This window comes from Leptosomus discolor, chromosome 7 (assembly GCF_034619465.1).
Source record: "Leptosomus discolor isolate bLepDis1 chromosome 7, bLepDis1.hap2, whole genome shotgun sequence".
In the NCBI taxonomy this organism is placed as follows: domain Eukaryota; kingdom Metazoa; phylum Chordata; class Aves; order Leptosomiformes; family Leptosomidae; genus Leptosomus; species Leptosomus discolor.
In genome coordinates, this window is record NC_141397.1 from 23,761,625 (window position 1) to 23,778,450 (window position 16,826).

At 47.9% G+C, this 16,826-nt stretch overlaps 1 protein-coding gene across 1 annotated transcript; it reads left to right on the forward strand.

Moving 5' to 3' along the window:
• Window positions 1-9,860: 9,860 nt before the first annotated feature.
• On the forward strand, window positions 9,861-16,528 carry CLEC3B (C-type lectin domain family 3 member B). Its single transcript, XM_009956858.2, has 3 exons — window positions 9,861-9,966; window positions 14,677-14,775; window positions 16,128-16,528. Exons 1-3 carry the CDS (start codon window positions 9,861-9,863, stop codon window positions 16,526-16,528), a joined length of 606 nt encoding a protein of 201 aa, XP_009955160.1.
• The last annotated feature ends 298 nt before the right edge of the window (window positions 16,529-16,826 follow it).

A 16,826-nucleotide genomic window follows, 5' to 3' on the forward strand; every position in this document is an offset into this window, starting at 1 on the left:
TTGTGCAGTCTTGTCAGTTTGTATATAGAAAAACAGTATTTTTTGTTCCAGTACCTTTATCCTTCTGGCTAAGAGGCTTTTTAAAAGTTATTAAGCATACAGAGAGCTACAGTTAAATGCAACTAAGCAAATTTGAGATGCTTTCCATATGGGAAACTGTCCGCACCTAGGAAGCACACCAGAAGCAATTGATGCGATAGCCTGGGAAGTTATGGGATTGTTTTCAAGAGTGACTGGTGTAGGTTCCAGTTAATTCTGATTGCACGTGTTCCTCTTCTGCAGACCAGCTGCTGTGTTCTAGACCATATATGGTGTCCTTGGTACAGCACAAGCCAGGTTTTGGGCCTTTTGAATTTTTTTTTTTTTGTTCGCCGGCCGGATGAGAACAGCACTTGGTGGAAGTCTTCCTTCAAATTGTCTTACTTTTCTTTGAATAAAATGTTGTTAGTTTTACTATAAATACAACATGGTCCCAAGTTTCCAATTCATATTTTAAACCAAGATTTCTTTGCTCACTGGAGCTCTGCCTGTCCTTTTTGCCAACAGGTACAATAGTAACCTAGCCAAAACCTCTCACAGTGGCTCAGGAGAAGGGGCATGGCTAAGGTAGAAGGGAAAATAAATTAAAGTTTGACAGTTCAGCTGGAAGAGCACAGTGGCTGTCAGTAATGATCCTTTACAGGGAAAGACAGAAGAGGGCAGATAAGGTATGCGATCAAGTTATATCACCAAGTCTTCAAAGCAGTGGATTCCCTCCCTACATCAGCTGGCTAACCCAGCAAAGAGTAAGAGCTGTTTATTTGGCAGGATAGGAAGAGACAACAGATGGAAAAAGTCAAAGGAAGAAGTTAATTTTCAAGAAGTTGATATTTCAGCTGCAAGTGTTAGAAGGATCATTTTGAACAAACGTTACGGCAAAAATTACTACAGTAATCCAGTAATCATTTAGCTCTTACTCAAGCAGTGTGTTTTTAATTTCTATTTTAATTTCTTAATGTCAGATTAAGAACATTTTCTTGACTGGACCGTGTCTGTGGGGAGAAGGGGAAGGTTTTTGCTGAGTGAGAGCTGTAGATACAGGACAAAACATACTACAGCTCAAACTAATAATCATGATCACATTAAAATATATGGTGGACTTAGGTCCCCAGATCTCTTCAGCCCTTTTCTTAGAACTCACTCATAATTATTCAAGGTGATCACAATACTACTGTGTATTCCAGGTATGTGCAGCCACTAATAAAATGAGCAGGTAGGTTAAAAAAAAATAAATAGTCCCACAAAATTGCTCAAGATGTCTACTTTGAAGAGGTGGGATTTTTTCAGTACCTTAAGTAATGGGTTAGGTAGGTTATGATGGTGCTATGTAGTAATACAGCCAAGAAGTGTCAGTGATTATACATATCATCTTTAATCACTCCAATAGAGTTATTCTAGGTGAAGCAAAGACTAACCTGACATCAGCTTTACAGTAGCTGTGACCCATTCCTTGCCACGCAAAGCTACTTGTAAGAATGTAGAAAGAAAGAAAATTGAAGGGAGAAAAAACATTTACTATACAGGTGGGTTTGGTTTGGTCATGTATTGTTTAATGTTTCAGAAAATGGTTAATCTAAATGAGGAATGCAAGTCTTAAACCACAGCCATTCTCTGAATAGCTGTTCCCTGTTTTATTACAGATTTGTGGTTGGATACCAAAAGGCTGCCCAGAGTTACTTCCAAGGTGAATTTTGTAACATGGCAACAATAGTGTATTTCTACATAGCCTTCCAGCTGAAGGATCTCCAAGTGTTTTGCAAGTTACATCATTTAAGATGCTTCTTGTCCCCTCTCCAGATCCTTCTACTTTTAAATTGATTGTCATGAGAGCTTGGGGGAACATGGCTGTGTTTCAAGCATGTTAACTGACAACTGTGGAGGAGAATATATGTGCATTCCCTCTCCACTTCTTACTAAAGATAGCAGATGTTTAGCCCATCTGAGATCTAGGCTATGTGCTCAAGATACCTAGAAAGCAAACTCTTGGTAACCTGAGCATCTGTGTCTGCTGCCAGCGCAGGGAAACCTGTGGAGCAGCTGCGTATACAAAAATGGTTCCCTCAGTCACAAAATACTTGGTACCAAGCACTTCCTGAGAGTGTCACTGTAAGTTAACACGGTGCAAGTATCTGCAGTGCCTCCTCTAGCGATGTGTGTCCTCCCCCCAGGTCCTCTGTAGCTGTGTAAGCAGGCACAGAATGAATTTGGGGTCTTCAAGGGGTCCTAGCCCTTCCACACTTGCTACCTCCCATCTGTTGGCATGGAAAAGCAGTGGGGTTGAAGGTGACCCCAGTTTAGATGGGGGCTGCTTTTACCCCCTGAGATATAAATAACAAGCCTGGCCAAAAGTATTATACAGCTGCTAGTTGGTCTCAGCTGCCCCTGGAGGTTTACTGCTACCAGCTCGTGTCCCAGATAGATAAACAAAGCTCTGACAGGGGTAAAAGGGCCTACAGTGCTCCCAGCTGATACAACATCTGCCAAGAAATCTTTGAGACTGTGGTTCTCAGGCCTGCTAAGGGCTATGCTGCCTATTTTCATTTTCTTAGCTCTCTTTAACCCCTCCCTTCCATCCCAAACAAAAACAGCAGTTAGATTTTTAATAGAGGCTTCAACTGAGACTGCTCCTGTTCCCATCTGGGCTGGTGGAAAGTTCCATGTGTTGCTGTGCAGATATTGCCACGTTTTCATTGACTCGAGTCCAGTAGAACTAAGAGGAAACATCTGCGGAGCAGGATAGCTCTCTGTTTGTCCCAGAAATTAATTGCTTCTGCTGGGAGTGTCGAGAGCCTGAAAGCTGTGTACTAGAGGTGACGAGTCTAGCAACTCCTGCTAAGCTTCTAGTTGTGTTGCCTAAAAAGCACACAGCTGCAATTTACACCACACCCCACCCCCCCGCCATGTATCTCAGTTTAAGGGTCTGTTTTGACAGAGACAGTCCTCTTAAAGCAGGAGAGGGCTAGGCTGTAGGTCAGTGGACCTGGCTGGTTCGCATCTTCTGTTCCTCCAGACCTGCGTTTACATTCAGGGTGATGCACAGCAGATTTACCAAGCCCAGGTTTATCATCAGCCAACATTTTGCAACTACAGTAGTGGTTCAACATTGCAATTGTGTCATTTTGGGAGCAGAGCGGAGCTTGTTCTGCCCTGGGGGTGGGGGTGAAGACATTGGGGAGGAGAGGGGCTATGCCACCCACAGTGAGGCTGTGAAAACTTGCTTCAGCACAGTATGTTGTAAAGACAAGTTAGTGTGAGCCAGAGCTTGCTCATGGCTCCAGTGAGACTGGGGTGTGCAAGTCTCTTCGAGGAACTCAGCACCTTGATTTGACGTACATAATATGGAGTTTCTGCATGTTCTCTGTAAATAGGAATTAACTGGGATTTACCACCTTCTGCTAGGACTGCCTCTAGCTTTTCTTTTAAACTTCAGGAGACCCCACTGCCCTCCTCAGTAGCAGGATGTTCTCCAGCCCTGCTGTGGCACTCGTTTACTTTGCCTGTAGTAAGCCACCACTGAGACCCAGAGAGGGGGGAAGAAGTGACTCCGGTGAGGCCTGAGCGCTCCAGTCCTTAGCCAAGAGCCTTATTCTCTCCTTTGCTTGAACACGCCTGAGCAAAGTGCAAGGGCAGGTCTGCAACTGAGGCTGAAGCTCTTCAGCTGGTCGCCTCCCTGCTATTCCTCCATGCTCCCCAGGCCCTTGTCTCCGAGTGCATTCCTGCCGGTTTGTACTCCCTGCTGGTGTGAGGCAGCTGTTCCTTCTGAGGCAAAGCGTGGGTGCTCCTGCTAGCTGTGCCTCGCAGAGGGGGGTGTCACCCACCTGCTCCCTGCTGTCGGGGAGGCAGCTGCCAGGGGCTGGTTTCAGGCTGGCTCTTTAAATGCCTGGTCCCTCGCTCCTTTTCCTTTGGTGAAGTCTCAGACTCCCAGTGACACTGCTCGGCCACGTTGATACCTATCTCCCCCCAGAGAGACTGCAGTGCCCCCATTTTACTTGGATCAGCTGCATTTCTAGCTATCCAGTAATAGACATTTTTGGTATTCCTGCAAAATAACATTAGGATCTCGAATGTGTTAATGACTCCCTGGTGGTGGTTTCAACCTCAGTTTCATTGACTGGAACACTTTTTAATAAAGCTGTGGTTATCTCATGAGCTCTGTGAACATCTCTGTTGCTACCCTGTTCTCAAGATTAGGGCAAGATCAGCAGCAGAGGCACGCCTGAGTTTTCATGTCAGAACATTTGTACATCAGATTTGATGTCCCTGATTTAGACTGAGGAGATCATAGTTAATCCAGCCCCTTGGCTAATACCTTTGGAGGGGGAAAAGGAAATGAAATCTTGTCTGCTTTCTGACATACAGAGGTCCTCCTCCACCCAGCTGGCATGGCAGGGACTGCAGCTGAGCCAGTTGTGCTCAGGTGTTGGAGATACCAGAGCCACCAGCCTGCAGGCCCTCCCTTCCAGAGGAGCTCTCTCACTACATGTTCTCGCTGTGTTTTGGCAAATGGTAAGTTTTGGTGTTTCCAGGGTTGGAAACCTATGGGTTGAAAAGTCACGATTTAAGCCCTACCTCTCTTCTTTTCCTCCAGACAGATCAACTCTAATCTGATGAGGCTTTTCAAGGGCATGGATTGCTTTCTTCCTGCTGTCTGATCACACAAACTTTTCTCTAAATTAAAAGAATTAAGGAATTCACAAGGCTGATGTTGAAATTCTCATACAATCCCTAATTCAGCATCCACAGCCATGTGAAAGCAAACCAGTCACTCAAAGGTGAGAACGACATGCAACAAGATCATAAGCTGGCAGAACCGCTGTCTGCTTGCTAGTCCTAAAGTACTTCCATTTCAGTGGTGACTTCATTTGAGCTGATGCAGAGACCAGCAGTTTTGTGCAGCCTGTTCAGCGAACCTACACAATTGGGAATTTCTCCAGAGTTTTGGTGTTAGATTTAGAGACTTGACTACAGTTTTCCTTTGGCTGGCTGGACTTTGGGACATGGGTAACAGGCAGAAAAGCAAGGCAGCAAAGAAGCCAGATTTAGCCCTAGCCCACAGGAGCTGCATGCTCCAAACAGAAGGGAGGGTGACCCTGCTCTGGCAGAGGGGTAGGACTAGATGATCTCCAGAGGTCGCTTCCAGCCCCTACTGTTCTGTGATTCTGTGAGTTGTCTGGTGCAACTCATTTTGGAAACAGGAGGATTTTGAACAGCTTGTAACACTTGAACTTAGGTTCTCCACATTTGGGTCTGGTTTAAGGCCCGAGGATCTCCTTTAGCACAGATCCTTCTCTCCTGTGACCTTTGGTCAAGGCAGGATAGAGATGTGAGCTGTGCTTGCTGTGGGGTGTGATGGGAAGGCTCCCTCCTTAGGCTCAGAGCCAATTTCCTAAAGTTGGTGCTGGGGATAACGTTTTGGCAAAGTGCTGACTCCTTGGTTTTCCCCATCATTGTCCTTATGAAAACCGCCCTTTCCTGAACTATTACCGCATTTCTTCTTGATTGGTCTCAAAAACAATGATCCATAGGTTTAGCTTTTCCATTTTAACCTGTTCTGATGTTTATGCTGGTAGAAATCAGGAATGATGCCAGCACAGGTTTGGACAACTGCTAATTAATATCAGAGATTTTCTTCTGTTAGCCCCACTTCCTCAGAGCGTGTTTTTTACTGTCCACCGCTGTTTCTCTCCTATTCCTCTTCAGGGTTACTGTGGTGCTGCTGAGACATGGATCCTTCCCCTGCAAGAGTGGATTTAGTCCAGGCAGCAGACCAGTGTGCTGCCCCAGCCATGGGTCAAGCCACCAAGCTGCATGGCCCCACATGTAAAATGCTTATGGATCTCCCCTTTGCTCTCCTGCTGTCAGCACCGGTGGGGAAGGCAGGAGCTGCAGGCAGGCATCATTCATCATTGGGGTGGCCTGCCTTTGAACTGGTAACTTAGCCTTGAAAAGCCAGGTCTGGTAGTTGCTGAACTTGATAAGAACCGTGCAAATACTGTTACCTAGTCCACCCTTCCACTTTCCAGCCATTGTGCGGCGGTGCTGCCTCATTTCTTGGCTTGGCGATACTTGCTTAGTTCCTAGGAGCCGAATCAAAATATCCTCTGATCTCACTACCCATTTCCTTGCCTAGCTGGGCACGAAATCACAGGTCTGCCTCATTGCCAGGCGCATCCAGCTTCCTTTCATGGGCTTATTCCAGCCACTGTTTTGCTCACTGAAAGCCTTCCAAATTCAGCTTCGTAGCCTACTTACTGGGTTTCCCAAAGCCACGTAAACTTTTCTGACTCCTTTTGTGCTGCCCTGGGACAGCTTCCATAAGCATAGGTTCTTCTGCCTTCTTGTTTTCATCTCAAACCATTTTCCTTACAGCTAACGGGAGCTACTCTCTGTCTGACCAAGAGACTGGGCTTGAAACCAGGGAGTAAAGTGCTTTTACTGGGAAGTAAAATCCATAATTGCACAGATTTAAAGTGTCATGGACAAAAACCTGGTTTCTTAGCATAATTATAGTCTTTCTACCTCTCATTAACCCTTCCACAAGTTAGCTGTTGCTCTTTCCCCTGGTGCCGGCTCCCGTTGTCTCCAATGGGCTATATGTGCCTAATGAGTCTCCCAGCTGTTTCTCCTCAGCTCTGATGTTTGCAGCTTCTCTTTCAGCCCTGAAGGGGAAGGGTTTGCATGGCCAAAACCTCGCTGTTGTCTTCCAGTTCTATTAGTTCATCTAATAAAAAGGATTACCTCTACCCACCTCCCACGCCTCCCTTACATAAGAAGCATGAATCATCAGGTTCCTAAAAGCATGGTGTCTGCCCAAAGAGCCAACTTAAAAAAGACCATTGATATCCCTGTTATTTAACTGGAGCCGCAGCCTCAGGCTTCAGCAGGAGCCAAGGCAGGGGATAGGCTGGGTACGGGCAAGGGTCCTCTGGATTTTAGGTGGCTGTTCCCTGTGTCATCCCTGTTCTGGGCCCATTGCAGCAACATTGGAGCTTGCTCCTATCGGATGGGTTCATGGGGGTTTATGAGCTTTTATAATGACAAGGATTTTTTTTTTTCAGTCTACATAGGGCAGAATTGGAGCAAACCCACCTGTGGATCAGTGTTACAGCCAGAGACACAGAATCACACTTTCCATCTTTCTCTTTTTCAAGAAAAATGATGGTGGCATCCAGCACAGGACCTGCTGGTTGGTGCAGGGAGAGGCCCCCTTGGTTGCAGACCTGTCCTTCAGAGGCCAATGGAAAGCCACCCTGCCCTTCTCATTTCAGCTGGGGAGTCAGAGAAATGCAACCCTCTGGTGGGTCCCAGACACCCAGAAACTGGTGGTTAGGGATTGCTGTCAGACTCCAAAGCAGAGCCATCTGTTTCATGCACAGCAAAAAGAGCATTTTATTTTTTCCACAGCGTGGCAAGACATGAATCAAAGCAAAGGCGGGTGAGCAGATCTGGGGCCAAGGAAAGCTGGGAGGTGCTGAGTTGCCAAAAGTACTTTGGATAGGTAAATGCTACTCAAGTATCAAGAGAAGGGAACATGTATGTGTATGTTGGTGTCTGGCATCTCTTGGTCTCCATCCCATTGTGGGATAGTCCAGGCAGGAGAACGGTAAATCCCCAAAATATATATTTTGTGGTTTAAATTTGGGTGGGGTTGGGTGCATATGGTAAAGGGGAGTGAAAATCAAACCCGTTCTTCCTTGGCTTCAGAAGCTTGGACTGCAAGGGAGCTCTTCAGGTAGGATGTAAGGGCAGGGTTTTCCTTATTCAGCAAAAGTGCAAGGCAGGGTAACACAGTTGTGGCCAAACTAAATCAACAGCAGCTCTTTTTCCAGCCACACCCCTGTTTATCTGGGACCTTTTATGCTCCTACGATTCCAGTGGTTCACATTGTGCTGAGTGGCATCTTGCCTTAATTTTTTAGAAAAGGTTTAAGGTTAATGGCCGATGTCCGGAGCACTTAGTTCCCCAAAACACCAGTCCCTCCTCTCCTCTCTCCATGAATTTCCTCCACTTGCTCAATTTATTCCTGCAGGAAAGACTCACTGCAGCACCCAAAAAATCAGGCAGTGGTCTTGGTTTAGGCTCTAGTGCTGTTTAGCGCAGCCCAGCAGCTCCAAAAAATCAGGCCCAGGGAGAACGGCTTTTTGTGGCATGTGTTCCCCCATCCTGAGTCCAGCTTATCCTGGTCATCTGTTACAGCTCTAGGGATATTTAGAAGCCTGAAGGTTCACAAAACTGAGTGAAGACCCGAATTTCTAAGTATTTTTGGTAACCTAACCACTCAGGTGCCCCCAGGAAAGACACACACCCCACCCCACCCCCCCATGTACTTAGCCCGACTCCAGGGTGGTGGATGTGAAGCATTGACCAGCTTTTCAGAGCCACCATGCCTCATGAAGTGTCTTGGTGCTTTGACAGGCTTGGCCATGAGATACTTTGGATTATTGACCCTGGCACGTGCCAGGTTTCTTAAGTGCAAAATGCGCCCATAGATTTTGACTCTCAAAGGTGTGAGTGCTGCCAGAGGAGGCAGGGAAGCAGTCCAGCACCAGGTGGATGCAATGCACTTCATATGGAGATGGAGCAGCTTTCCTCTTAGTGGGGCATCTGCAGTAGCAGGTGGAACGTCTTCCCAGCTTTCTTCATCCATGTTTTTTCCCAGGCCTGCCAAAACAGTCACTTTTCAGATCGCTTTTGAGACAAAGGTGTAGAGGTTGAGATCTCCACTTTCTACTGCTCAGTGGGGTTAGGCAGAGCCAAAACACTTCCAGCTCCCAGGGAAGGGTTAAAGAGCAACATGATGAGCAGCTGTCAGGTTTGGTTAAAACCTGTGGAGCTGCTGTTTGGTTTCCTATCCTACAGAACTGAAAGTGGTTTTGGAAAAGGAAAAGCCGGTAAAGCCACTGTATAGTCTGGTGGTGGGAACGTGTTTGCTACCAAAGGAGTCTTGCACCCCTGGAAGGTGCCACCCAGGCACCTCCGAGGTCTCAGCGTGATGCTGCTGCTGGGCAGCCCCACAGCACTGACCAGCCCTGTCCTTGCAAAATTGCCATAGGGGTAGGGGACTGTATGGCCAACACAGCTGTCCTCACCCCCGAAGGTGGGAATCGCCAGGAGGAGAGTGATTTATGCTGGAACTGCCCCAGAACTGGCAATTCGAGCCCAGGGCTGGGAGCCACACCCCGTCCCCACCCACCAGTGCAAGGAAAAAGGAGGCAGACACCAGGTCAGACCCTGCTGCTCAGGCTAGGGGGGTCACAGCAGCCCCTTGCCATGGGGATAAACCAGAAACAGCTGTGCAGGGCCTTGTGTCACACCACAGTGGGGAGCGGGGCGCTTGGCCCCCCCATGCATTCCCTCCACCTCTGCTGGCATCCCTGGCGGGCAGCCCTGCCGAGGGGCTGCCTGAGCCCTCTGTGTTCCGTTGGCCACCCAGGTGCCGCTTCGCACCTCACGTCGTCGGTGCTGTCACTGATACGCGAGATCAAACTCATGGCATTTTGCTAAAAGCTGTAGGAAATCATTCCAACTCTACTCACAGCCTATCCTTATGTTTAGCTTAGCAGACTTTCAGTATTCATTCCTTTCTTTTTTAAAAAAAACAAAACAAAACAAAACCAAAAACAAGCAGCGTGCTGAGAAACACAAACCCGCTGGGATGTTTTCAGCCTTGGCCGGAGCCGCCTGAGCCCCCCCCTGGGGCCGGGAGGCTGCCTCTGGCCAGGGCTCAGCGGGCGGCTTTTCTGGGACAGCCATTTCTGATTCGAGCCGGTGCTAAGGCAGTTGTCTGAGGGCAGAGCAGAGCCGCTCCAACTCCACTCGGTATGGCGCTCCGGGGAGCCTGCCTGCTCCTCTGCCTCCTCTCCCTCGCCCAGGTCTCCGGCCAGCAAAATGGCAAAGTCCGGCAAAAACCGGTGGCTTCCAAGAAAGGTGAGTAGCAGCAGCACGTAGTAGCAGCAGCACGTTCCCTGCAAGGAAACCTTGCAGAGCTTGGGGGGGATGCAATTAGCCCAGTCATTTGGGTATTTAACAGTGCTTTAATGAAACTTCTTATAAAGCATCTAAAAACTTAATACAGTGTCTTCTTCCCCCCTCCCCATGGGAATGATTGTGCAGCCCTTCTGTAAAATAGTGAGGATATTGAAATAGTTTTGGTGGGTCCCTGCCTTGACTAAATTTGATGGGACAGCTTGGTCTGAATTTCAGAGGGCAACAAATTTTCCATGTTATCGCTAAGGTTTGCCCCAAACTTTTCCTCTACTAAAATCTCTGTTTCTGTCACCCCTACCCCTCCTCATTCATTTTTCAGAAGCAAATAAGTGGCAGATGACAGACTGCCGTTGAAGATTTGGAGACATGAGTAGGCAGATAGTATATTATCCATTAAATAGCAGCATGGATCTTTATTTTAAAACACTTGCCCTGGGTGTATGTCAAGCTCTACATGAGCTCCAACCACTCAGGCTTACCAGAGAATAATGCATACAAAAAGAAGCCTAAATTTTCTTTTCCCTAGTGCTTTTTCTTTCCTTTTCTTCTTGTTTTTTGCAGCTATCCCATCCTTTCTCCCTCCGACTCAATGCACGTTAGTTATAGGAGAAGGCAGGTAAGGCAGTGGCTTGTGTTGCAGCCCGGCAGCATGTGAGCCTGCCTGCCTGATGTGTCCAACTGCAGTCGCGTGGGCTTGGACCGCTTCTGGCGGGCACTTTCCTGCTTGGAACAGAGCGGGGAGTGAGGAAGAAGCATCCCAGGAATTCGCTTGGCAGGGCTGCTTTCTACAGTCACCCAGTGGCTGTTTTCGTCAGATCTCATCCTTGAGAAATTTTTCCTTTTTCTCCCATTCTTTCTATGAAATCACAGCACAGCTGCTTATTTCACGTCTCTAGTCTATGGCTGTTTTCTGGAGCAAAGAATACCCCCTTGGGCTCATCTGGGTACATACGTGCATTGCACTCACTGGAGGTTATCAGGAGAGAGAGGTAAAAAGAAATCTTATTTTTCTCTCCATATCACTCCAACTGCTCTTTGTAACCAGTTGGTGACAAGAAGGTGGGAGAAAAATCACCTTTTTGACAAGAAAATTTGGTTCTGATTTAAAAACATTTGAGGGGGGTGTCCTGTAAATCAAGCCATCTGGAACAGCTGGTGGCGATTTTTACTGAGAGCTTGGGAGTTTCTTTTCAAAGGAGAGGTCGAGATTTCTGTGAGGAAAAGGAAAAAACCCAACAACTTGGCATTTTTTGGCCAGCTACATCCATTCCTGTGGCAGGTCAGTTGCCCTGCCTTTACTGGAAACTTCCAGCATTTCTTGCTTAAAATTTTTCTGATTTTTAGCAATGCCAGGGGGTAGGGAAAGAGGTAGAACACTAAAAGGACCCTGTGAGGCTCGTCTTTGCCCTCATCCCCTCGCCATGTTCAAGCCTGCCTGCCCACCCTCCACAGGGGCTGGGGCTCAGCAGGATGGCCCCATCCCCATCCCTGGCCCCCTTCACTGGGGAGGACTGGGCAGGGTGAAGCCACTGGAGGGTTGGGGTGTTTGGCTGGATTTATTTCTTTTTAATCTGTGCAGCCAAACCACAAATGTTAGAAAAGAAAACGATGGCTCGAGCCAAGCTTTTTCTCTTTTTTAAACTTTTTTTTTTTTTTTTTTCTTTTGTTGTGTTTTTCTTCCTTTTTTTTTGGTAATTATTGCTTACATTTAGATCTGGTTCAGAACCAGAGTGGTGCTGTTTCAACATGAAAAAGCCAAACCATAGCATTTAGAAAATGCTGAGACAACACATTCACTTTGTCTGCTGTTGGGCTTTTCCCCCCTCATATTTCTCCCCAGTGATTTTTTCAGAGGCAGCAGTTCAGCAAATGCTCCCTGGACCCCAATGTCTTGGGGGGCAGGCAGGATTTGCCCTCCTCCAGCGGCCCTGGGGGTCTCTTCCAGAAGGGTGCCCAGGGGAGGTGGGCAATAGCACTCCCCATCTTGGGGGTGCAGGCTGGGGACCCACTGGCCCTGGGGGGGCTCCATTGGTCACAGCCACAGCAGGGTGCAGGGGGCATGGGAGGGAGTATCTTTGCATAGCTCTCACATATATTTTTAAGGTAACTGGAGATGGAGATCATAGTCCAGATGCTTAAATTGGTGGATAGGGACTGATTGGGCTCCACTCCTGATGCCGCCCAAAATTTTGGTGTAATCTTGTAGTCCAGGTGCTCTTCCCTGAAAATGCCTGGGAACATTTACACTGATACAAACCCAATGTGGCTGTGTTCGGTCCCCTCCTCTGGTCCAGGGAACAAACTGCAATACAGGACCTGACTTTTCTGACTGGGACATTTGTGGAAATGCCGGGTGTCAGAAGAAATACCGATGGCCGGGGAGGTTTGATGACAGACACTGTAAACCAGAGCAACGCTCGCCCTGCTGTGGGACAGAAACCTGTTCAGATGGGAACAAACTGGATGATGCCTGCCCAGGCAAAGCTAACCAACCCAGATATAGACCCAAATTTTATATAGGGATAGTTAAATAATCAAAATCAAGTAGAGAGGGATTTTTTTGTTATTCAGCAAGTAATTAGAACAAGGAAAACTGGGCAAGAGCTCCCATTTGCAGCGTCAAATACATTACTAGCTAGGCTTTCAAACCAACAGACTGTCACAACCCACATCCTTCTATGAGTCTCCTTTTCATCTTGTCTCTGTCTGTGCTTAATCTTGCTGCTCATGGTTGGCAGCTGCACAAGGACCCACTCCAGCTCCCACGGGCAGCATTGGCAGCCCCCACCTTGGCTTCAGTCGCAGCAAACCCAGGCTGTAAATAGCCTTGATCAAGGGCTTCAGGAGGCGAGCCTTGAGGAAATGACAGCGCAGAGACAAAAACCTCTGGCAATAAAATAGAAAACACAGTAGCTATTGACGTAGCCATGGTACTCGCTTTGTAGCTGAAGGGCAAATTAACCACTCCCAGTTCTCGCCACGACGTCCTGGTAAACGTGCTGCTGTAAGAACATCTTGTGGCTCAGGATTTGGAAACGAGGTGGTGGAAAGGGACAGGGCACTTAGGGAGTTCTCAAGGAAACGATGGTCATGTTGCATGGAAGGGACACTCTAGATGGGAACCCACCAGCAAACCTGTCTGGAACAACATAAGGAGCTGCCCCAGCAAGATTCATGCCATCCTGCCATGGCCCTTGGATGTTGCTTAAACCTAAGCGACATTTGTTGTGCTGCAAGACAGGCTTGCATGGAAAAAAAAAAAAGGGCATTGGTTAGCTGTTTCCCACAAAATGTTTTCATCAAAGGCAGCAAAATAATAACTAGTGCTTCAGTGCTAAGTGAACCCATTAAAGTTAATTGAGCAATGAGTAAAGCAGCTTAATTCCCTTCTCCTGATGTGTCTGGCTTTTCATATTCATGGCACCATGTAATCTTTGGGCTGATGATTTTTCTCTGCATCCAAGCTGCTTCCCCACTTGCTTGGCTTGGTGCCTTGGCTCCCCATCTCCTTGACCCTCAAGGAAGCCCATCCTATTGCATTTGGGCAAATTGTCCTCTTTTCTTTCACCTCATGAGGACTACCAGATGCTTATGCCAGGTGAGGTAAAGCAATAGGAGCAGCAGAGATAGTGTAATGACTACAAATGCCTCTATGTCCGATCTTCCACCACCTCCAAGACATAACAGCCCTTTTGCTCCTAGACAGGAGAAACCCAAATGCTGATTAATAGCTGGTTGGAGCTGTTGCAGAGGCAACACACCTAGCAAGATGTAGGCTTTACTAGCAGGCTGCAACCAATTCCCCAGCCAAGGAGGCATCTTCTTGCAGTGGCAGGGCAGCTCTGGCCAGTTTTTGAGTACCTGCACTGGGGACACTGAGGGCAGAGGCAGCTGCGATGGCCTGAGGGACACTGCGGTTGGAGAGCTGAGCGATGGGGTGGCTGGTGGTGCAGGGGCAGATCTAGCGGAGGTACTGCAGCCCTTCCAGCTGAGCATCAGCCTCGTGAGCAAAGTGCTTTCCTGCCAATGCACCCGTGAGAGCAGACTAATGCAGGGGCACAGCAAGGAGAGCATTCAGAGAAAGTCATGTATTCGGGTGTTTAAGGGAAGCCAGGAGGGTGTGCTGTGAATATAGAGGGAAGGCATGTTTTTTGAGGCTTTGGAAAAAAAATAAATCCTATTCATCAGCAGCTTTAAGTTCCTCACAAAACACTTGTGTGTGACAGAACTCCTGCTCAGGAGGGGCAGCATCAGATAGTGCCCTCCTGAATTTTGGGAACTTGACCCCAGTGCAGCAACAGCCCAGGCAAGTGTCCTACATACAGGCTCCAGAGACGAGCCTGCACCTTGCAACACTCGTGCGTGTGACCTCCCCACCTCAGCACTGCAGCAGGAGCCCAAGGGGAAACCCCCACCCCATGAAGCCCCATGGGGTATGAAGCCCCGAAACCCAAACTGAGTCGATAGTGGAAACAGGCTACTGAGCAAACACTCACTCTGATGGATGTGCAAGGGGCATTTGCAGACCCCTTTTGTCTGTCTTTCTCTGAGGGCAGAGAAACAGGGAGTTTTGATGATCAGAACAGCTTCGGCTGCCTACCCAGAGGATGCAGCCAGATGTTTATGGTCCTCCCTTGGTTTCTCCAGCAGATGGTGTGAGCCTCAAAATGATTGAAGACCTGAAGGCCATGATTGACAACATCTCTCAGGAGGTTGCTCTACTGAAGGAAAAGCAAGCACTCCAGACAGGTAAAGAACTCACTGAAGAAGGCACAGGTTTTGCTTTGAGAGAGGAGCTGCTTATAAAGTGGCTACAATTGCTCCACACATTTTTGACAAGAGATGCCCAAGTGCCCCACAACAGGGAGTCCACTATGGGGAGAGAGGTTGGGGGATCAAAGCAAAGCGTGGTCTTGCTGCAATTCCTCCAGGGAGCTGAAGCTCCTCAGACAGCTAATGACATGAGTTGTGCAGTGTACGGCTCCCCCTTTTTACGTGCTAGAGCTTCCCACTTGTGAAGCTATGGATATTTCTATGACACTGAGCCAGATGTTCATTTTCCTTTGTTGGTTAGAAGGATGGGAAATGGATTAGTCTGTGCTTTAGTCAAATGTAGCTTACTGTTTTGTGTGAACCCCAGTTAAATGGTGACCTGGTCTCTTGTGCATACCACTGTATTGCCCAGGGAACCTCACTGGAGGTCAGTCCCACCATGCTTCACTGAACACATACAGAGGATAGTCCCAAAATGTCCATCTTCCAGTCATACTCCACAGTTATTCTGTGCAAACTCCACTGACATCAATGGGAGAGGGGTTTGCAGAACACAAAACAGAAATGAGATGGAAATGCAAGTTAAGGAGAATTTTTCCCTTAAAAGAAAAGGAACACAAGCAAAATCAAGGCCTTAGATCCAAGCTCAGATTCATTGGTTTGGATATTAGTGTGTGGCTCTGATTAGTTATTGTTTGGCTAGAGTACCCTGTACTCTCAGGGTTTAGAGCTTTAAAAAAATAAAATAAATTGCTATTCTTAACAATAAAATCAGAGGCAAATAGAAATTTCCTCTGAAGACCTCAAGCTATGCAAGCACCACACTTCTGATCAAAGCCTATTAAAAAAGACATTTTCCTCAAGCTTGCATAATTAAGATGATTGAATTGAAATTGCAGACTTTTTTTTCAAAACGCTCCAACACCCTGGCAGTGCTCACAACCAACCTTGCTTCTAAAAAACTCATCAGAGAAAGCGTAGCAGCAGCTGGGGAAGGGCAAAGCCGGGGGGAAGGGGCAAAAGGACCACACTGTGCCTCTGCTCTGGCAGCAGCAGAGCTCAGGAGGGTGGCAGGAGCACCCTGAGGTCCATTTTTCCTCATGGTTTGCAGACAGGGAGGGCACATCCCCATGGCCATGCCCCCTGTAGAAGAGAGAGGGCCTCAGGACCCCCGTACTGCTGAGGGTGGCACCATGAGCTGCAGTCCAAGAAATGAAGTTTGCAGTTTGGCTGCTGTGTTTGCTGCTGCTGCTGCCTCTTCCTGAGCGCCATTTTTAAAACCAACTCCCTTTCTGTCTTTTTGTTCTGTTCGTGTGGTAACCTCTCAGTTTGCCTGAAAGGCACCAAAATTCACCTAAAGTGCTTTCTTGCATTTTCGGAGACCAAGACGTACCATGAGGCCAGCGAAAACTGCATCTCGCAGGGCGGCACGCTCAGCACCCCCCAGAACGGGGAGGAGAATGATGCTCTCTACGACTACATGCGCAAGAGCATCGGCTCCGAGGTGGAGATCTGGCTGGGCCTCAATGACATGGCATCAGAGGGCAAGTGGGTTGACATGACGGGTGGCCCAGTCCGCTACAAGAACTGGGAGACTGAAATCACCACCCAGCCCGATGGCGGCAAGCTGGAAAACTGTGCAGCTTTGTCGGGGGCTGCCATCGGCAAGTGGTTCGACAAGAAGTGCAAAGACCAGCTGCCCTACGTCTGCCAGTTCATGATCGTGTAGTGGCAGGGGCTCCCCCTCGCCCGTCCGCAACCCCGGTCTTCCCCCTTGGCAGCAGGATTATAAAGCTATAGGTATGTGTACGTGTACATGTACGTATGCACACACGCACACACACGTCTGAGTAGAGTTGCTCTTTGCAAAGAGAGTCATCACGGCTTGGTGTCAGATTAGAGAGCATTAGAGCATTTTGTTTGGCAACATCCAGCCCTGTTAGCAGCTGCATTGTTCTTACTAAGGCTTGATTTATAGATATATTTTTTTACACAGGGAATTTTTTAGGACAGCTTGGTGATTTCAG

What these genes read in the sequence shown, in the direction of transcription:
- CLEC3B (XM_009956858.2), top strand. Translation starts at nt 9,861, where the DNA reads ATGGCGCTCCGGGGAGCCTGCCTGCTCCTCTGCCTCCTCTCCCTCGCC. An exon ending in ACCGGTGGCTTCCAAGAAAG is followed by an intron (nt 9,967 to 14,676) that starts GTGAGTAGCAGC and finishes TTTCTCCAGCAG; the next exon opens with ATGGTGTGAGCCTCAAAATG. An exon ending in AAAGCAAGCACTCCAGACAG is followed by an intron (nt 14,776 to 16,127) that starts GTAAAGAACTCA and finishes GTAACCTCTCAG; the next exon opens with TTTGCCTGAAAGGCACCAAA.